General features: G+C 36.8%; 1 protein-coding gene and 2 long non-coding RNA genes across 4 annotated transcripts; 1 reads left to right on the top strand and 2 right to left on the bottom strand.

The window, feature by feature from the left end:
* The first annotated feature begins 4,843 nt into the window (after positions 1-4,843).
* LOC126816916 (uncharacterized) lies at positions 4,844-10,332 on the top strand. Of its 2 annotated transcripts, XR_008787662.1 has the most exons (3): positions 4,844-7,036; positions 7,355-7,597; positions 8,291-10,332. It is a non-coding gene; the product is annotated as an uncharacterized LOC126816916 (long non-coding RNA). The 2 variants fall into 2 exon arrangements; XR_007678656.2 differs by having other exon boundaries at positions 4,844-7,597.
* An 8,117-nt stretch (positions 10,333-18,449) lies between these two features.
* Positions 18,450-20,719, bottom strand: LOC126816918 (uncharacterized). The gene is made up of 4 exons (XR_007678659.2): positions 20,651-20,719; positions 19,994-20,141; positions 19,560-19,622; positions 18,450-18,921 (listed from the first exon to the last, which is right to left on the bottom strand). It is a non-coding gene; the product is annotated as an uncharacterized LOC126816918 (long non-coding RNA).
* A 717-nt stretch (positions 20,720-21,436) lies between these two features.
* LOC126815256 (THAP domain-containing protein 6-like) lies at positions 21,437-22,280 on the bottom strand. The gene is made up of 2 exons (XM_050540821.1): positions 22,201-22,280; positions 21,437-21,689 (listed from the first exon to the last, which is right to left on the bottom strand). Exons 1-2 carry the CDS (start codon positions 22,278-22,280, stop codon positions 21,437-21,439), a joined length of 333 nt encoding a protein of 110 aa, XP_050396778.1.
* Positions 22,281-22,819: the final 539 nt, after the last annotated feature.

Below are 22,819 nucleotides of genomic sequence, written 5' to 3'. Positions count from 1 at the left end.
TTGTAGATCAACATCCATTACCTAATTTAGACGAACTTTTGTCAGAATTTAAAGATACATCAGTCTTTTCTGTTATTGATTTAAAGGATGCCTATCATCATATTTCGCTCGATGAATCTAGCCGAAATCTTACTTGTTTTATTACACACGAAGGGATGTACAGATATAGATCTCTACCCTTTCGGCTTGCTTCTGCTCCCCCTTTTTTCCAAAGAACAATGTCGTCTGTGCTTAATAACTTACCTGGTATTACATGTATTTTAGACGATATTGCTATTTATGGCCGTAATATGACTGAACACGATGAACGCCTTACTACAGTGTTACAACGCTTAGAGACTGTCAAATTACAGCTGAACCTTGATAAATGCAAATTACGTCAATCTAGTATCAACTTTTCTGGTCGTGTGATTTCTGCCTCTGTTCGGGCTATTATTGCTGCACCTACACCCAAGGATGCTACTGCTGTTCGTTCTTTCCTTGGTAGTGCTACTTATTACTCCAGATTTGTACCTAACTTTAGTTCTCTCACCGAGCCTTTAAGACGCTTATCACGTAATGGTACAAATTTTATTTGGGATCAATCTGCTGATGCCAGTTTTAAGAAACTCAAAGGACTTATTGCTGCTAGTCCTGTTCTTGCTTCTTACGATTCTACATTGCCTACGTATGTATCTACAGATGCTTCAAATTACGGTTTGGGTGCTGTGCTTACCCAAATTTATCCTACCAATGGCGAACGTACTGTCGCTTTTGCGTCCAGGACATTATCTGATTGTGAGCGCCGTTACTCTACTATCGAGAAGGAGGCCCTAGCGTGTGTTTGGGGTGTTGAAATATGGCGTATGTTCTTATGGGGACGTAAATTTACTCTACGCACAGATCATCAGCCATTGAAGACTATCTTCACGTCAAGAGGATTAGGACGATCAAGTATGCGTATTTCTAGATGGGCTGTACGTCTTATGGTTTATACGTTTGATATTCAATTTCAAAAGGGAGTTGACAACACAGTTACATGGATGGCCTGCAAGTAATAAATATGTGTCTGCTGACTTACTACCATTTTATAATGTTCGAGACGAACTTGCTGTTCACGACAATCTAATTTTGAGAAGAAATCGTGTTTCTGTACCTGCAGCATTACAATGTCGCTTGATTGTGTTGGCTCATGAAAGTCACCAGGGAATCGTGCATACGAAACAACGCCTTCGCTTACTTTATTGGTGGCCAAAGATGGGTGCATCTGTTGAACTTGCCATTCAATCGTGTGTTACTTGTCAAACTCATGATAAAACTGCTACACCACGTACTGCCCCTTTAACGCCAATAACTTACCCAAAAGGACAATGGGACCGTGTTTCAATTGACATTGTGGGTCCATTTCAAACTGCTCCTTTACCTTGCCGTTATGCTGTTACCTTGATTGATCATTATTCAAAATGGCCCGAAATAAGTTTTATGTCCAATATTACAACTGCTCATACAATTGAACTTTTAGATACCATATTTGCTCGAGAGGGTTTTCCCAATAACTTGTTAAGTGACAATGGTGTACAATTTGTCTCTCGAGAGTTTGAAGATTATCTTGCTCAACGTAATATAAATCATTTACGTACATCCAATTATCACCCTCAGTGTAATGGTGCCTTATAGAGATTTCATAGATGTCTTAAGGATACAATAATATCTGCTGTTATTGAACATAAACCTTGGAAACCAACTATTCGAAACTTTTTGTTTATCTATCGTGCTACGCCACATGCTACTACTGGAATTGCTCCATCTGATTTAATGCATGGTCGTGAAATGAAAACTTTATTACATGTGTTTGAACCCACCAATTCTGCTGTTACTAATGATCATATTGTTCGTAATCGTGTAAAACTCAAACAAGTTGCTATGAAAAGTTATTCTGATAATCATCGCTGTGTAAAAAGATCTGTTTTTGTGCCAGGAGATTATGTGCGTGTTCGTAGACCAATTAAACCTTTAAAGGGAAATCCTGGTTACACAGAACCTATGCAAATTCTGTGTAAAGTTAGTAATAATTCATATAAATTGAGTGATGGTAAAATATGGAATGCTGAACATTTATCTGCGTGTACTGCTCCTATTCCTCCGCCAGATTTATCATCTGATAACAATACTACAATGAATCGTAAATCAAGTAGACGTTGTCCCAGTTAACATTGATGGTTAGATTTACGTAAAGTTTACGTCATTATGGTTAGATTTTGGTTAGCGTCCAATAATGGTAAAATTCTTTGGTTAAATTTACGTTACTTTTACGTCATAATGGTTATGGTTACTTTTACGTCAGAAAATGACGTAAATGTAACGTAAACTTTATGACGGATTACTAACCAATTTTTTTCGCTTTAAATACTTCTTGATTAAATAACATTACAAGTGTGTGCACATTCTAACAATTGATAAATAGTTGGAATTCAGACATAATAATTATATATGTATTATTGGTTATAATTCTAACGTTATTCTAACGTAAATTTTACATCAGGTTTCTAACCGTTAGTTTATGGTTAGTTTTCTGACGTAAATCTAACGTTAGTTTTCTAACGTTAATATAACGTTAGTTTTCTAACGTTAATATAACGTTACTTTTATGTCATAATTTTAACCGTTTATTTAACGTTAGTTTTCTAACGTAAATCTAACGTTAATTTTCTAACATAAATCTAATGTTAGTTTTCTAACATAAACCTGATATTAGTTGTATAAAGTAAAACAAATGTCAGTTTAATTTCATGATACTAACAATTAAATTACTGTCATTTTTTATCCTTAGTTTTCTTAAGTAAACAAATGTCAGTTTAATAACATGAGCACCATTTGTAATGAAGCGACTCGATGAAGAAGGCTAACCATATCCCACAGGAGAATACTGGTGTGGACTAGAATAAGCAGACGCCAAAGACTGTCATTCAATTTGGGCTTTTTGCATATTTTGTCGAACATAATTGATTAAAATATACAGTAAAACCAGATAAGACTGAACTTTATTCAGTTTATATACATTCATGTTATATTATTATATGCCTTGCTACCCATTTTTGTCCATTTCCAGGGGCCCAACAATAGAAATGAAATGGGGTTTAACGTCCTACTGTTCTGCTCCGAACTGGGCTAATGAAGACGGGCATGTGCCATACAGTGTCCTATGAGGGACATTTTGCCCGTACAGCGGCACTACGACCTACTCTTATATCGAATTCCAACTGTCAAGGGATCTTTTACGTGCACACTAATGTGTCAACAGGACCTCAGTTTTTCATCGGATCCGAACAACTAGACAGGTGTCCTTATCAGGCCCTACGTCCCGCATCACTTTCTCGGCCAATGCAGGGATCGAACCTTTTAACTCCTTTAAGAATTTCAGCCTGTAAGCGACACATAAAGAGAAAAAGGAATGAATGAATGACCTACTCTCATTTCGAATTCCAGCTGTCAAGGTTTCGTTTACATGTACATGCAACATGAGCACAAGATCTTGATTTTTTGTCCTATTTGAAGGACTAGACACTGTCCTACATTACAAACAAGGGGAAAATTCTATACCAGGATCGGACCCCTCGTTAGTTAGCCAGTGTGTTAACTTGAAAGTTAACCATTAGCCATTCAACCACGCCAGTGTGCTACAAGGGAGTTTTATCCGGACAGCTGTGCTAAGGCCTACTCATATATTGAGTTCCAACTGTCAGGGGATCTTTAACGTGCATGCCGATGTGTACATGGGACCTCAGTTTTTCGTCCCATCCGAAAGACTAGAAACCTGTGCAGTGCACAAACACATTCTCCTTATTATTCCTGTCTGTGACTACAGTAACTTGATATTGTACACATTGGAGTGCACGTAAACGATCCCTTGGTAGTTGGAATTCGATATAAGAGTATTCTGTTGTGCCGCTGCCCGGGCAAAATTTCCCTCATAGCACACTGTATGGTGTAGGCCCATCTTCATTAGCCCGGTTTAGGAGCAGAACAGTAGGATGTTAAACCCCATTTCATTTCATTTTGCGTACATGGGACCTCAGATTTTCGTCCCATCCGAACGACTAGACAGCTGTCCTTGTCAGGCCCTCTGTCCTGCAACACTGCCAAGCAGAAACCACATCGGAAAATCCTGATGAACACTAGCCAGTCAGTGGCTCCGGGGTCATAAATGTAGTGCCACAAAAAAAAAATTTGCAGTTCACAAACACATTCTCCTTACTATTTGAGTCTGTGACTACAGCAACTTGAAAGTAGTCCAATTAATAGCCTTTTTTATGTGGTTTTGCAATCGAAATCAAACCTGAGAGGGAAAACAAATAATGATAATACATGAAAAAGTGTGGCACCATCCAAAGGGAGAGTGAGAATGAAATGGGGTTTAACATTCACTCGACACAAACTAGGTTATTTCGGGACTAACCGTAGGGGTCTTTAGCAGTGGGAGGAAACCGGAGCACCCAGAGAAAATCCACGGGGTTGGACAGACGTCCCTACTCCTTGTCATATTCAACCCGGGAATGGAACCCATGCCAGTTGACTCAATGACATACCTTAGGATACAACACGCATGCGCTAAATCGATGGACACACTAGCCGAATCGTTCGGCTGAATGGGTGGACACACTAGCTGAATGCTTCGCCGGATTCAACCTGTCGGTTGCATCACCTTTCACGTCACATGATTAAACATGGCGGCGTCTGTGTCTTTAATCTATCATGTGACTTCTCGATATGAGTGGTGATTGGCTAATGAATTCTATATTCGGCCGAATGCTTCGGCGAAGCGAACACACCAGGCGAATATAATTGATTCGGGCGAATTATTCGGGCGAATTATTCGGCCGAATGACAGTGGACACCGAATCATTCGGCTAGTGTGTCCACCGCCTAACCATTTGTCCATCCGACCCTCCGCCAGTGCGTTACCAGGGAGTTTTGTCTGGACAGGAGTGCTAAGGCCTACTCTTATATTGAATTCCAACTGCAAGGGGATCTTTAAGTGCATGCCAATGTGTACATGGGACCTCAGAGAGAATGAAATGGCATTTATCATCAACTCGACACAAACTAGGTCATTTCTGGACTAACATATATAGTTTAATTTTATTTCAATAATTAGCGTGCCCGTAGGGGTCTTTAGCAGTGGGAGGAAACTGGAGGACCCAGAGAAACCCATGAAGTTTGACAGGCGACCTTACTCCTTGTCATGTACAACCAGGAAATCGAAACCACGCCAGTTGACTCAATCATACCTTATGATACAACGCGCACACGCTAACCATTTGGCCATCCAACCTCGCGCCAGTGTGCTACAAGGGAGTTATGTTTGGACAGCAGTGCTCAGGCCTACTCTTATATTGAATTCCAACTGCCAGGGGATCTTTTATGTACATGCCAATGTGTACATAAGACCTCAGTTTTTCGTCCCATCCAAACGACTAGACAGCTGTCCTTGTCAAGCCCTCCGTCCTGCACCACTGACAAGCGGAAACCACGTCGGAAAATTCTGATGAGCTTTCTCAGGCAACACTGTGAGCGAACCTGTGACCTTCAAGCAAGCCAGCCAGTGTCTTATTCACTTAGCCACTGTGGCAAAGGGGTCATAAATATAATTCCACAAAAAAAACCTGTGCAGTTCACAAACACATTCTCCTTACTATTCGAGTCTCTGTGACTACAACAACTACTCGAAAGTAGTGCGAACTGTAACTTTTATTTTGTTAAACTATCGTAAGAAAAGAAACATATTGAATATGCTTGTCAATTATTCTTTCTCTGTCAGAGCAGCTAAAAGGTGAAATTGTCTTCCAAAAACTCTTTGTGAGTCCTCTTCCATCCAAAACTTAAAAAATCATTATTTCAAAAATGGTGTTGAGAGAGAGAGAGAGAAATGGGGTTTAAAGAGAGAGAGAGAGAGAGAGAGAGAGAGAAATGGGGTTTAACGTCCACTTGACACAAACTAGGATAATTCGGGACTAACATATAGTTTAATTTTATATCAATAATTTGCTTGCACGTAGGGGTCTTTGGCAGTGGAAGGACCCGGAGAAAACCCATGAGGTTGGACAGGCGACCCTACTCCTTGTCACGTATAACCGGGGATTCGAAACCACGCCAGTTGACTAAATGACAGGTCGTCACCATTCGGCCATCCAACCCCCCAAAAATGGTGTTGAAATGGGTGTTTTTGTGAATGCGCTTAGAAATACTCATGTGTAATGAAGTGCTATAATTGAACCATAATAATAATATAGTAGGCCTAGTGGACTCTTCCGTCTAATTTTGGTTGAATGTTTGGAAATTTGATGGCTAATTAGATTTAGGACACTCTGGCATATTTTCTAGGCTTGGCTTCATGTGGCCTGTTTTCCATGCATACAAGAATTAACCAATTAGAAGTTAAACAAAATAAAATCTGCTCCAAAATATTACAATACTTTTTTTTATTTCATTGCCCAAAACACCTTTACAGCCTGAATGTTAATTTTGGGGCAGCGTTTAACTGCATGGGTGGTAATTGAATTTATTAAATTGACTAACTTTTGCACAATTATATATAAGTAAATATAAATTATCTTAATACCCCAACTCAGACAAGTTAGTGGCCTTTCAAACCAATTTAAATTCGGTCAAAATTTGTAGAAATTTAGATATTATTTTATTGCATGTGTGTACAATTTGTTATGTGTCTAAGCTCTGTTACCACAAAAAATATATTTAATTTAGTCCTTATAGTAGATTCTATCACACGTTTGAAAGTTGTCCAACGGTCGAATAAACATGTTGTAGTTTGACCTAGATAAATATAAGACTGGGAAAATAAATATAAAAAAAATTCCGACATCTTAAAAGTAGATACCTATATTCGCAATGGAAATATTATTTTAAAAATCGGGATTATTTAATTTGATACAACTGAATAAAATGGCTCTAGTCGATCTATTTAAAAAAACATCAACCAAATATACGAGTTTGGCTACTGCCAGTGCAGTACTGCATCCGTCGTGATCCGAATAAAGCTGTACGTATGTATATTATATCATGTGCATGCTTAAAAAAAGGCCTCTGAATCATATAATAATTTCTTCAATTTTACTAATCATAAGCCTAAAATATTACGTAGTTATAGACTATATATAAAATATTGAAGTGCGTAGGCCTACAGTTGATAGTCGCGTAGACTCCGTTATCTACGTATATGATATATGCCGCCATTTTGGGTCAAGGTCAAGATAAATTACAGTCAATACAAATGAATAACTACATCGATAGATTATTAAATGTAATTTCTATTAACTGATTTCAATGTTAGGTGGTCTATGTTTGTTGTCTTTTTCAGTATATTGTCCACATTGATTAAACTATCATTATTAAAATCATTTTGATTCTTCTATATTTGTACGTACTTTTTTACAACTCTGAACCCGGAAGCGAGGTATTCTGGGAAGGTTATTTTAAAGATGGCGGGCGTTTTGGAATTTATTCGTGGAGTGCATGAGAAATGTTCAATATACAGCTACTTGGATTACACAAACAGAGAAAGATAGATTATACCAGTTAAATTGAGAGGTTTTATTTGAAAGTAAGTTTTTTCTTATATCCCCGACTGCTGATATACACGTATACTGAGACTACAAATTCAGCGATATGAAAAGAACTTACAATACAATGTAATAGTAGTAAAAATACTAATAAATACTATTCACACAGATGTAAAATTATTTCTGTCCTTATTTTTCTAATTTTTCACCGTAATTCTTACTTCTGTAAGACGCCAGGTTACGAAACAGTTTGCTTTTGTGAAAAAAAATAATTACTATCAGGTTATTACTGTACACATTTTCATTTTTACTTAATTAATAATTACTTAGACCTTTTGGACTAAAAAAAAATATGTCCTCACTACTCAACGCTGCAGGCTTTGGCACATGACATTTTTACTTTCATAGCATTGGCAACACTTTAATCTCAATCTTCTCTGATTCTAAATAGCAGAAATATAGCAAATTCTTCTGTAACACTGTAATCAACCAGAACGTAATTCCAAACTTGACGTCTCCCCCTTGGACCCCGGCTGCTATTGCTTTTCATCAAAAATCTACCTGCTGTGCATAACTAAAGTTGACTTTTGAGCGCACGACAGAGAGTCTGGAGAGGGACAAAAAACCAAGGTATTTTGTACACATTGAATGATAATTTAAACCTAATTTCATTTTGATTTTGGAGTATAAAATTTGCTTTAATTGAATTTTTTTTTTTTTTTTTTTTTTTACAGATCCTATATTTGAGCACCATTCATGGCAGTCATGTCGAGGAAGTTATAAAAAGGTTGATAAGGGCTTTGTATATGGAAGCTAGATGACATTACTACTTATCATACACAACTATTTGTCACATACCGACTTGGGATTGAAACCAAGCGACTGAACTCAATAACACTCCTCAATAACACTCGTCTATGAAACCACCCAGATGGCAAAGAAATAAAGACTTTTTAATTATGTACCGAACTCATATATGTATCTATGGTAGCACAAAATTCACCAGAATGTAGGCCAAAGCTTTACTTTACAAGCAGTAGGCTTAAAATATTTTCCGTCTGATCTTGTAAGAGTCAATTGTTTATGAATAGTTTGCCTCAAGCAGATATCCTGTCACTGTGTCACAGTATCATATAACCGCTCTTTGGCTTGAACTGAGTTGTATCAGTGAGTTGCAAATCTACTGCAGCCAGTATATTAGATTCAAAATTCTAACGAGCTTTCGTCTAACTTCTAACTTCTGTTCATGTATTTTTTAACTTCTATTCATGTAATTTCTAACTTCTATTCATGTATTTTGTTAAATTAAGACAATGTATAATCCAACTTCTTTATTTGTTCAGTGTAAATTTTAATTCTATTCCATCTTATTTCTATTATTTAGACGAAAAACGTCTTCTTAATTTTTACACTTCTGCCTAGCAACCATCATTATGAAGTCATTTGGTGTCGCCACTGCGTGCTCATTTTTGGTGATTGCGCACCTGGTCGGGACCATTGTGTTGATATAAACGACACATTATTGATAAAGACGATAGTGTCCTCGTCGAAACGTTGCTTTATATTAAACTCAGTAAGAGTTTTCTATAAAATTGTACCCTGTGTTAATGTAGACCAACAGTATATAAATATTAATTGGCTCAACTTGTCTTAAAAAAAATGAACAAATGCTGTTTAGCTTGTATTTGAAATAGAAAATGAAATATAATGGGGTTTAACATCCTACTATTCTACTCCGAACTTGGCTAATACGCCATACAGTGTGCTACGAAGAAAACTTTGCCCGGACAGCGGCACTACGGAACGATTAGACAGCTGTACTTGTTAGGCTCTCCATCCTGCATCACTGACAAGGAGGAACCATGCCGGAAAATCTGGATGAACTTTCTTGACCAATGCAGGGATCGAACACCCTACCGCTAGGCTAGTGAGCCAGCGTCTTACTGACCGTATTTGAAATCGTATTTGCAAACCATACATAGATATCACGTTCAATGTTGTTTGTGGGGTTGGATGGCCGAAAGGTTAGCACGTGCGCGCTGTACCATAAGGTATGTCATTGAGTCAACTGGTGTGGTTTCGATTCCCCGGTTGTACGTGACAAGGAATAGGGTCGCCTTTCCAACCTAGTGGGTTTTCTCCGGGTCCTCCGGTTTCCTCCCATTGCTAAACACCCCTACGCGCAAGCGAATTATTGAAATAAAATTGAACCATGTTAATACCGAACCTACATGTAGTTTGTGTTGAGTGGACGTTTAACCCCATCAGACTCTCTCTCTCTCGCTCTCTCTCTCGAAGTTGTTTTCAATTTTAGCACTCCACCAAACCATTCAACTGGACTAAGAGCGAGTCGTTTGTATCAACAGAATGGTCCCGATCAGGTGCTCAATCGCCAAATTGAGCGAACGGTGGCGACACCAAACGACGTCATAATGATGGTTGCTAGGTAGAAATCAAAATTCTAAATTTGTTTACCATTCATGCTTAACATGTAAAGTGACTAGACATTTTTCGCCTTAATAATAGAAATAAGATGAAACAATTAAAATTTACACTGAACAAAAAAAGAAGTTGAATTATACATTGTCTTAATTTAGAAATTACATGAATGGAAGTTAGAAATTACAAGAGTAGAAGTAAGAAATTAGACGATAGCATGTTAGAATTTTGAATCTAATATACCGCCATAGTATACGGGGAAACTTTTTAAACCCTTACAAATTCTTCAAATTTTTGTGATAGATCAATAATAGCAAAAATCTGTGTTAAAATTATATTTGTAATGTGTTTAACAAATTCTATCACACATGTAATATTGGTGTAATTAAGTATATACCTTATTTCAATATTGGGGTATTATATCGCTGCCCTGACTGTTTGTTTGTCCAAATTAGTTTGTGATTTTGAAGGTGACAGTTTTTTATACGCTAACATTTTCATGTAGACGTATATTTTTGTAGCCCCTGTCCGTCCGAACGTCCATCGGTCCGTCCACAATTGTTTGTGGGACCGTAACTTCATGGATTATGGCCCCTGATTGTACTGAAAGTCATGTTTTTAGCTTGTGGACCCTATAGAGGTCAAAATTTTTATACGCCGACATTTTCATGTGGACGTATATTGTGGTAGCCCCGGTCCGTCCGGACGCCTGTACACAATTGTTTGTGGACACTCTACAGGTCACAATTGAAATATAGGTTTATCTCCAAAAGATCTTGGTTGCTTTCGATATTGGCATGTATCTGACCGTAACTTCTTGGATTATGGTCCCTGATTGTACGAAAAATCAAGTTTTTAGCTGGTGGACCCTATAGAGGTCACAGTTTTTATACGCCCACATTTTCATGTGGACGTATATTGTCGTAGCCCTTGTCCGTCTGGACGTCCATCCGTTTTTAGCTTGTGGTCCCTATAGAGGTCACAATTTTTATACGCCCACATTTTCATGTGGACGTATATTGTCGTAGCCCCTGTCCGTCCAGACGTCCATCCGTTTTTAGCTTGTGGTCCCTGTAGAGGTCACAATTTTTATTCGATTTATAAAAAAAAAAACATGTGTATATATAACCATTACACACTAAGATCTTGGTTCCTTTTCATAATCGCGCATATCCGAACGTAACTTCCTCGATTATGGCTCCTGATTGTTCGAAAAATCGCATAATCAAGGTTGAATTCGAATTTAGGGAAAATCAAAATGAAACTGCCTGACAAAATGTGTAAAAGTATGCAATATGAAGGCATTGGATACTCAAGATTTTAACTGGCCTGCAATTTAAAAATTTAATTAAAAAATGGGAAAGTGAGGCCAAGTCTCGAATATACCTGTCTCATTACCACAATGCACACATCATGTCGAAACTAGAAACTGTGATAACTTGGCTCAGAATGAAGTAATTTGAATGAAATTTTCATTTTACATGTATATTATTTATTTTTGAACAATCATAGCAAGAATGGTCAGCTCTTTATCTAAATCTTACAGAAAGTATCGTTAATGTATCTTTTTCAAATTTTGTCCCCACCCCCGCAGATTGGCTGCAAAACCTGTGAACACTGCCTTATAATTTATTCACATTTGTTTCAAAGTTGGTGTGAAGCATAGATATTCAGTATTCCACAAATTTCCTTTCCAGTATTATCCCACCTAGTTCGAAAACCTTTAGCAAACGTGATAGAGGCCGTAGGGGTTTTTTTTGTTTTTTTTTATCAAATTTGGTCAACGTCACAGTTTTCCTTTCTGATATACTGCTGAATGTGTTGGCGTATTTCCACATTTTCAAAGTTTTTCTCGAAGACCGTTTCCTAAATTGTCACCAACTTAATGCTGTGGATAAACTGTTACAATTTAAATGTCTACTTTTGTATTTTATTACATTATATATGTATTTTTTGAATAAAGTATAGATACTTGTAGTATATTTTGTTGAATAATTATGTAAGTTGTACTGGTTTTTTGGCGTTTGGTTGCAATTACATTTAGAATTCTGAATGGTTATTGATAAATACATGTATAGAGAGAAATGGGGATTAACTTCCACTCGAATCACACTAGGTCATTTTGGGACTAACATGTGGTTTAGTTTTATTTCAATATGTGACAAGGAGTAGGGTCGCCTGTCCAACCTCGTGGGTTTTCTCCGGGTCCTCCGGTTTACTCCCACTGCTAAAGGCCCCTACGCGCAAGCGAATTATTGAAATAAAAAATTGAACCATGTGTCAGTCCCGAAATGACCTTATTTGTGTTGAGTGGACGTTAAACCCGATTTCTCTCTCTCTCTCTCTTAATTCAATGACGGAACTTATGATGCAACGAACATGCGTTAACTGTTTGACCACCGAAACCTCGAGGACGAAATAGATAGAGAGAAATGGGGCCTACGATTCAGTTTCAGTTCAATAATTGTTTGCGCCAGGAGTCTTTAGCACCTCATATGGTTAAAGAAGATTTGGTTATTGGTTGACTGAATTTTACAATTACAACCACCAATAATAGATTATATTAAAGGTTTTAATTGCTCATTTGACATTAGAATTGCATCCGAAAATGATGTTTATTTAATGTTAGATTTACGTTAAAATGGTCGGTTAGATTTCCATCATTTTGCTCATCCTTTTAACGAAAATTTAACGTCAGGAAATGACGTTAATCTAATGTAGAGTTTACGTCATTTTTACGTCATATTTACGTCATTTTCTGACGTAAATCTAACGTAAAGTTTACGTCATTTTCTGGCGTAAATCTAACATAAGTGACGTAAACTTTACGCAAAATTTACGTTAGATTTACGTCAGAAAATGACGTAAAGTTTACGTTAGATTTACGTCAGAAAATGACGTAAATATAACGTAAAAATGACGTAAAGTTTACGTTAGATTAACGTCATTTCCTGACGTAAAATTATCGTTAAAAAGATGAGCAAAATGATGGTAAACTGACTGACCATTTTTATGTAAATGTAACGTAAAATTAACATCATATTGTTATGTGGGGTGTAACTAGAAAAAATGATGACTTTGTCTATTATTAACTCTACTTGACTTTTGTTTATTCATATTTTGCAAAAGATTTGCATTTCATATTTTGTTTCATCATTTGATTCCTATTTTGTTTGCTTGCCTTGGAGATTGTTACCAATCTTAGAAAGGGCGGTATGATATATCCAGCTGTTTACCTAAATGATGCTTGTCTTTAATTGGAGTTATTTCCCTTTAACTGCATAATCATTATTATTTGGGACTATTTTGTTGTGTATGAATACATTGTTAATAAAGTAGTCTGCGCCATGTGCTATGAAAATGGTTGACTGAAAATATACATGTAATGCGTTGTGTTTACTTACTACTGCTATGCCTGCTACAAAGTCTGCCACCTACGATACAACACTTGGTAAGCATTTTTTTCCATCCACTGGAGCCAGGTCTTATGCGCATGCGCTATACTATTGGCAGAAATTGATGACACCACCCACCAATGACGTAGATATATAGATAGACCGCGCAGACTACTAAATCGTCATTGGCCGCCATGACCAATCGCTGCTGACTTCCGCCCGTGGCAAGAAGAACGGTATCCTATGTAAACAAATAGTGAACGTGACTCCTTAGCGCTACCTTCATAAGACACTCAGTTCATTTATTCTCGGACTGAATAATTTAATGAAATAAATATTAATTTCCAGACATTTGTTTTACTATTAGGGCCCTAGAAATAATAATAATACCTGTGTTTGCTTACAGTAACCCCCCCCCCCCCACCTTTCCAAAAAATAGAGTCGGACGGAGTGTCGAAAAGTTAGGTATTTTTGTTGTTGTCGTGGTGGGGTTTGTGGGGAAAGTTTAAATAGATTTAACTGAACTAATAAATTAATCTTTTAATAACCTACATGGATACTCGCATTCTTAAGCATCTCTAGTTTATAATTACTGAGTAAGATTCTGGAAATAATACCATTCGGACTAATATTGTAAACACCGAAATATGTTTGGAAACGGTCAGTGTAAAGGACTCGGGGGGTTTAAACAAGTAAATAAATATAAGTGTGTTGGAAGAATTTGTTCCAATAAAAAGAGTACATTTTTCTTGACCGAAAATGGATTTTTGGAAAACACAAAGAATACAAATATGAACAAATATTAGATTTAATTACAAATACACCATCACATGAATAATATTTTTCATCTTATTTTTAGCACAGGTTTTACATTTCATTGCTCAGTTGAAAATTGACAGTCATGTGCCAAATGCACGATAGCACTATTTATCCAAATTCACATGTACCGGTACCCAAATCCAACATTATTTCAACTCTGATTATAATATTTTATATCTACATGTATTTGATAATATATCCTTCTGTATGTCAAATTGACATTTTCAATTTAAAATCGTAAAATTTGTTTCCAAACTGTACCGCAAAATGCAATTTACAAAAAGCAAGTGATTTCGTGAAATACACAAGTTATGTCCCAAGAACGTTACGATTTTAATTTCCAAATGACAATTTAGCATAAGAGCTGTATATTATCTAATATCGATATAAATTATTGTGATATGAGTTAGAATAATGATGGATTCGCTTACAATTTCCAAATTTTCTTGGAAATCGCATTTGATTTATGTGGATTTGGGTAAATTGTGCCACAACCAAATGCATATATATTAACTGATTAATTACGACTTGTGTAAAAGGTTGAATATTTTACTAATAATATTTTCACATCTTAGTTCATTCATGCCTATGCATTTTGGAGTTTGGGAGTACCTTTACAAATAACCAAACAAATATATATTTGAATTATACAGGTTACAGAGAGAGAGAGAGAGAAATGGGGTTAATGTCTACTCGACACACACTAGGTCATTTTGGGACTAACATATGGTTCAACTTATTTGGTAAGACGCTGGCTCGCCAGCCTGGGGGTCAGGTGTTCGATCCCTGCATTGGCCGAGAAAGTTCTTCCAGATTTTCCAGTGTGGTTCCCACATGTCAGTGATGCAGGACGGAGGGCCTGACAAGTACAGTTGTCTAGTCGTTCGGATGGGACAAAAAACCAAGGGCCCGTGTACATCTTTCCTTGACAGTTGGAATTCGATGTAAGAGTAGGCCGTAGTGCCGCTGTCTGGGCAAAATTTCCCCTCATAGCACACTGTATGGCGTATGTCCGTCTTCATTAGCCCAGTTCGAAGCAGAACAGTAGGACGTTAACCCCATTTCATATCATTTCAATTTATATGAATAGTTCACTTGCGCTCGCAGGGGTCTTTAGCAGTGGGAGGAAACCGGAGGACTCAGAGAAAACTCACAAGGTTGGACAGGCGACCCTACTCCTTGTCACGTACAAACGGGGAATCAAAACCACGGCAGTTGATTCGACCCCCTATACAGATTACACGAATCTGTCATTATAACTAATATAACAATGCTACATACGACACAGTATTTCAAGCATTTATATTTTGTCAAACAGAGATTAACATAGTTAATAATTCTACTGATTTTGGAAAAGTACAGTTCTTGTTAACTTTTGTCTTACACATTGTCCCTGTAGTGCTAAATTAGTTAATCTCACCACATGAAATCTTCTTAACTTTATGAACTGACTACAAATTAATTTCAACAAATTATAATAATAGGTGTCTATTCCTTTACATGTTTCTATGAAATGATCATTCAGATGAGAGAATAAAGTAGAAGGTAAATTCATCATAACTTTAGATACAACAACATTTTCCCATTCATTTGGTTTAACATGTTTGATATTGACAAAAGATCTGAGTATAACTTCACATTGTCGAACAATCTGGATAACATCATTTGATGGAATGCATAGTCCTCCATTGTTTTTTATATACTATTCAAAAAAAGTAGGGGATATTTGATTTTTAAGTGTTATTAAAGTCACCTAATGAAACTGACGAAGAAACAAATGACAAAATGAAATGAAGTTCACATTCATCGATTTATTCCAAATGATCGTTAGACTAAGTAAGGCACAGACTGACCATTATAAGGGTAAAATGATACCCGGGGTCAAACAGCAAAGTTACCACAGCATCACAACCAAGTCAGTAACGGGTAAATCCTCCTCTGTTTGCCAAACAAGCATTGATCCGACGTGGCATACTCCTAATGAGACGTCTAAGGTCATTTTGGTCCAGATTGTCCCATTCCTGTTGCAACGCAGCAGCAAGTTCTTGGACATTGGCAGGACGTTGTTGACGTTGACGTAACCTCTGTCCAAGCATGTCCCAGACATGCTCGATGGGGGAGAGGTCGGGACTCCGTGCTGGCCAAGGTAATGTGGTGATGTTCTGTTGTTGGAGGTAACCTGTAACGATCCTGGCCCTGTGACATCTTGCGTTGTCATCCTGGAAGATGAAACGGCGGCCATGACGTCGTGCGAACGGCACAACATGGACTGCCAAGATGTTGTCCCGGTAGTACTGGCCTGTAACACGCCCTGCAACAACATGTAAAGCCGTTCTTCCAGCAACAGTGATGCCTCCCCACACCATAACAGAACCACCCCCAAATCGATCATGTCTGATGACGTTAACGTCTTGGAAGCGCTCGTTTCGACGACGCCACACCCTCCTACGTCTGTCCAAAAAATCAACAGTGAACCTTGACTCATCTGAAAACATCACATTGCTCCCGCGTCGATTATCCCAGTGTTGACGATCCCTACACCAACGACGTCTTGCCTGAATGTGATGATCTCTCAAACAAGGGATCACGCGAGGACGTCAGACGCGAAGGTGACCCCTATGCAGTAGATTCCGAATCGTCTGGCCACTCACTCTCACACCAGTGTCTGTTTGAAGACGAGCGCTGATCTGATTTGCTGTGATGACACGATTTCTCAAGGCCAAGGTACGGATAAATCGATCCTGGGCTTGAGTTGTCGCCCTTGGTCGACCTGAGCGTGGTCTGTCCTGTACAGATTGTGTATCACGGTATCTGGACCATAGCCTGCTTATGACAGACTGAGAAACATTCATCGTCCGCGCCACAACCGCCTGTGTTGTGCCGATCTGTAGCATGCCAAGGGCACGTAACCTTTCATTTTGGGTAAGCCGACGCATATCAAAATTTTTTTTCTGGTCACTAAAACAATTAAACTGATGTTTCCACCCTGGAATTCAATGCCACAATGACTGTAACATTCAAAGTCAGAGTCGTGCAAATCTTGGGTTGGACCCCCATGATGATCCCAAGCATCACCTGCATTCCATGCGGTAGCTATTGGTGCGTTTGGGCGTCACATGTAACTGGAAATGTTTCTTCTGTTAGGTTCTATAGTGACTTTTTTCGTAGTCATTTGCATATTTTAGTATTATGCCCCCAAAATCAAATATCCCCTACTTTTTTTGAATAGTATATTTAGAAGCCCATATTTGTTATCAGTTTTAGGTTTTACTAAGGCATGGGCACAGGGCACACACTGAACTTTAGACATCAATTTTCTAACAACCCAGCCAGCTATATATTCAAGGACACCCTCTACAAATGAACTGATACCTCTGCCATTGATGGGATAATCATGGTCTGCAAGAGCATCTTCAAAGGTAATTATTTCTGTGTTGTTGACTTCCAAGATAGAGGTTATGTCTTGTGGTACACATGAGGTGCTGCCATCGATTGTTCCGCTTACACCAACATGACCCAGTAGAGATCTATATGCATTCGAAAATTGTACTGCAGATGGATTGTTGTTCCATCCCCCATATCTCCTAATGGCAGAAAAAAGTAGCTCAAGGTGATCTTGTGACAATTTGTAAGTCAACAAGTATTTCAGTGCTGGTGGATTTGATAAAATCATCTCTCTCGCAAGATCAAGAAGGCTTTGAATGTTACACAAGAAACCAATGATACATATCTTCCTTTTTCAATGGCAGACTTTCTGACCAGTCATATCTTTTAAGTTTAATAGTACAGAACTGGTGGATAAAAAAAAGGATTCAAAAGACTCAAAATTTCTTGCATTAATGGGATGCTTAAAACCTTTTGCAGCTGGCGTTCTACTGTTGAAAATATCAAACATTCGATCCACCATGGCAACAAGATTGATTGTTCCTTGACAATTTCCAAAATCTTCACAGACTGAAGAAGCAAATTCTAAGGATTTAGCAACCGAACTACTTAAAACTTGTACTGCTAATTTAACATTCATTTTTTGATTGGTAAATTCTATGTGCTTCTTTGTTAGCCTATTAGCTGCTCTTAAGCCTTCATTTCGTTGTAATTCTTCAAGTCTTTTTATGTCTGACCAATTTGCTGTACCAATAGTTTCTTCCTGCAGTTGTTGAAGAGAATGGAGAGCTCCACGGAAGTGTTTGAGAAGATGACAAGCATAAAAGAATATATATATGTTTAATTCTGGATTAGATGGATGTTGGAAAGTACTTCTGATGTTGTCAGGGTTTAAATTGCCTCCTAAAATGTTTGCCATTCTTTGGTTGGTTGGATGCCCATCCATCACAATAGATGTTACTCTAATACAAATTTGGTAAAGTGATGATATTGCTGTCAAAAGAAGCTGGCTTTGTATCTCTGCTGATATTCCATCAACAAGGAAATAACCTAGTGGTACTTTCCAGTGACCTTGTAAACCAACAGCTAGTATCACTATGACTTCAGGTGCCTCAACTGCATCATTTTCAACTGGTCCAGAACCTAAATTAACAAAACCAACCATTTGACTGTTCTTTGCATCCCAATCAATGTGTTTTCTTATGGACATGCCATCAATCATCAGACTGCAGTGTTTGTAGGTCCATTCATCACTTTGAACTTTCTGCTGAAGCATGTTTATAACTTGACTAGAGAGACCTGGTTGAGAAGATATGTTACTCAGCCACCTACAAGTATACAGAATAGAGAAATATATGAATATGACGAATGAAGCGTGCTATAAATGACTTGTAACATTGGCACCTGCTCATCATGCTCATTGTTATTGCACAGAAAACCATAATAATGAAGATGTCTAGTTATTGCACGGTTAAGCCCCACCCAATCTACTACAGGGAAAACAATCCGCTTATTCAACGAAAAGAACAAAGAAAGATTTCCCATCCATGTTACAATTATTTTTATGTCATCATTTGGTGTTGTTTATAATGGGACAACGGCATGTTTTGTTTTCATTCCATATTGAGCTGCGAAATGTGGGAAAATTTTGCCTGGGCTGGGCAGTAGCGAATCCATCTACTCTTACGATCTTTTACGTTCGCTGTCAATGCCGCAATCCTAAGAACTGTGTACCTTTTCCTTCACTAGCTAGATAACACAAAACTATGCATGACATTATATGCAAGTGCAATCATAAATACTGTACATATTATTATTATACATGTATGTGCTCGATGAAGCGTTTCATATATGCACATTTAATGAAAATGGAACATCAATTTCAAAGAGTTAATTTAAGTAATATTTGAACCATTATTTAATTATTTTTTTTAAAAGTAATAAAACAAAAAAAATATTAACGTACAACAGTATCATTCAAACAAATGGAATAATAAATAAACTTTAGTTTGGTGTAGTCTGGAATAAACTGTAAAAGTAAAATTAGTCATAAAGAAACAACAATTAAAAAATACAAAGACTTACTTTTTAGTAAAACAAAAACAATAAATCCTTAATTCTAAAAACTGAGAAAAATATAAATCTATAATACTTATTATTATTATGAAATTTTGCCAATGATTAATTCAAAATAGAGTCCTTGATCATACAGACTTTCCCAGCAAATTATAAATTTCATTATTTTCACATTTCATAATAATATTCTGACAATAAATGGCAATATTCCAAGTACAAATTGTAAAATAAAATACTGACAAATATAGAAGCAATAAAAACAACCAGTTCCCATGCAAGATACACCCACATTTTGTAAGATATGAATGGAGAAAAAGTAATTACCTTCTAATCGTGGATTGGTGTGGTAAGTTGACCTTGCTTCTTAAATAGTTGTAGGCTTTCGGTCCATAAAAATACAGAGTGGTTGAAAACTTCTTTTGGTCTTCAGAGTATTCAGAAGCAGGTTTAGTGAACAGGTCAACAGGAATATCTAAAATTGTCACAAATATCATAATTCAGTTGTTTATTATTAATTTATTTCTAATTTTGAACCATTTCAACAGCAATTTAATAGTTCTATTGGAGGCATTTATGAATACAAATGACCACAGGTTTTTATAAAGGGACATGCCTGTTATGTACCATGCAACATACAGGGTCTGAAAAACAAATATGTCTCAGATGGGGTTATTGGATAGAAAATATATTTTAGATTCTAAATTTCTCAGAGGAATTTATTTTAGCATGCATGTAATAAATATATAAAATGTGTACTGAAGGAAATATTCCTTTAAAAAATATGAATGGTATTTTTTCATGACACTATAAAAACAAATAATTAGTTCCTTATCTATTATAAAATAATAAAGAAATAACAAGCTCTTATTGTTCTATAGCTTGTGTGATTTTAAATTCTGTTACAACAAATACTTTAAATTATCACCATAAGACTCAGTTATTCTAAAAAGGTACACGCAATGTTTATATGTAAAGTCAAACCTTTATATGAATCAATCATTTGTTGAGCCTTTTCTGATAATTTCTTTTCATCATGAAGCTGGTTAACAACACTACCAATTACCATTTTTGCACGTTTTTCTCTGCGTTTGTTTAAGGCAAGTTGGTGGGCTGTGTTTTCCAGTCTATTGGTGGCATCGTCTAATTTTTCTTTCATGGTATTTAAATCATGATGGTAATTGTGTTCAATGGATGGTAAATATGATGGAGATACTATAACTCTTGAGGGCTCTACATCTACTCTGGCCCTTTTGCTTGAAGAGGTTTGTCTTGAAATAATCTATAAATAAAAGAAAAGGGTAAACGAGACTACACTCGGGTGGACGAAGTACTTTTTCAATCTAAATTGCATAATAACCATCTGAAATGAAATGAAATGGGGTTTAACGTCTTACTGTTCTGCTCCTATGCTGGGCTAATGAAGACGGGCATACGCCATACTGCCTGCTATGAGAGAAATTTTGCCCGGGCAGCGGCACTATCGCCTACTCTTATATCGAATTCCAACTGCCAAGGGATCTTTTACGTGCATTCCAATGTATACACAGGACCTCGGGTTTTCGTCTCATCCGAAGGACTAGACAGCTGCCCTTGTCAGGCCCTCCGTCCTGCATCACTGACAAGGGGGAACCACGCCGGAAAATCTGGATGATATAACCATCATATGCCATCAACTACATACTCTTATTTATCAGGTGCAAAATTACAAAACACCTGTAGTTGAAAGTTGTCATTTTAAAAAGTGGACATTTTATACTATTATCATTACTAGAAATTTATTAAAACCTGCTGTACCAGTACCTTAACATTTGCGGATGTCTTCCAAGAAAAAATGGATGGAACACTGCCCTTTTTCAACAATTTGTTACCAGCATGTTTTGATTTCATGAAATCATCTTCCTGAAAGTGTTGGGAACAAAGTGTCTGGATACTTGATGGCTCCCAGGAATGTTTTCCATCCAGGTCTAATCTGTTAATGGCAATTAACCATGACTTTCTTTGACCAGGGTCATTAGGAATTCTGAAACAAAAGAATAAATATATGAGTGTAATTTGTAAAGATAAAAAAAAAATATCCACAACAGTTTAAAACCAGATAAATCCTATGCCAATGATTAATGATACTGGTATTATCACCATTTATGTTGGTCTATATATAATAGGCCTATTGACTATGAATACTATGATGAATGCAGGTTACTACGTGGTAAGTGGGCCTATCTATGTTATGTATCTATCCATAGCCATATAAGGCTATACCCATTTGTTTTGACTTTGTTTATTAATCATTATTAATCATTGTTAGGTCTACAAATTTTATTAGTATTAAAGAAAGCTTATTTGTGGTATGTAGTGAGGTTGGCTATTATTGGTGTCAACAAAGGTCGAAGTCTAGCAGTAGTAGCATATTCAAATTGTTAGATTAGGTCTAGGCCTATAGGACTATAGGGCCTATTTGACCTTCGTCAGTTCGTGATCTTATGCAGTCGAAGTTTATTTTAACATTCTAAAAAAAGTTCAAAATGACTTACTGATGAAACGTAATGTCCTTCTTTCTATTCTCTGGGGTATCGCGATTTGTACAGCCAATTGCGCAGCATGAACGAACCATTTTTATTCACATAAAAGAATATACGTCAAGTGTAACGTAATACTAAAAATGTGCCATTTTGATGTCTTCTGTCACGGGCGGAAGTCAGTGCTTCTTGCCTTCGACTCAAACAGCTTGCGCGGTCTACGTCATTGCCACCCACTATTTGACGTCAGACCCCTCTCACACGTCACTCTTTTTCTAACTTACTTGCTGTTAAGTATTTTTTTTTTTTTGTGGGTAAATTCATAGTTTTAGATTTTAAAATATTTGTTGTCAAGTATTTTTGTGGGTAAATTCATAGTTTTAGATTTTTAAATGATTGAATTTTAAATAATTATCAAAACCCATTTATTACAAACTGTTTCTTGTTGTTTTTCTTTAATGTTTTAGTTTTTTTTTTTTTGGGGGGGGGGGGGGCTATTTGTTATTTGAATTTTAAACTTGATTTTCTAATATTGAAAATTAATTTTCAAAACTATTTCACAATTTTTAAAAATTAATTTTCAAAACTATTTCATAATTTTATATTTAACTTATAATTTCAAACAATAATGAGA

The sequence above is a fragment of the Patella vulgata genome, chromosome 3 (assembly GCF_932274485.2).
Source record: "Patella vulgata chromosome 3, xgPatVulg1.2, whole genome shotgun sequence".
Taxonomy (NCBI): Eukaryota; Metazoa; Mollusca; class Gastropoda; family Patellidae; genus Patella; species Patella vulgata.
The sequence above is the reverse complement of the archived record's forward strand: the minus strand, read 5'-3'. Positions and strand labels throughout refer to the sequence as shown.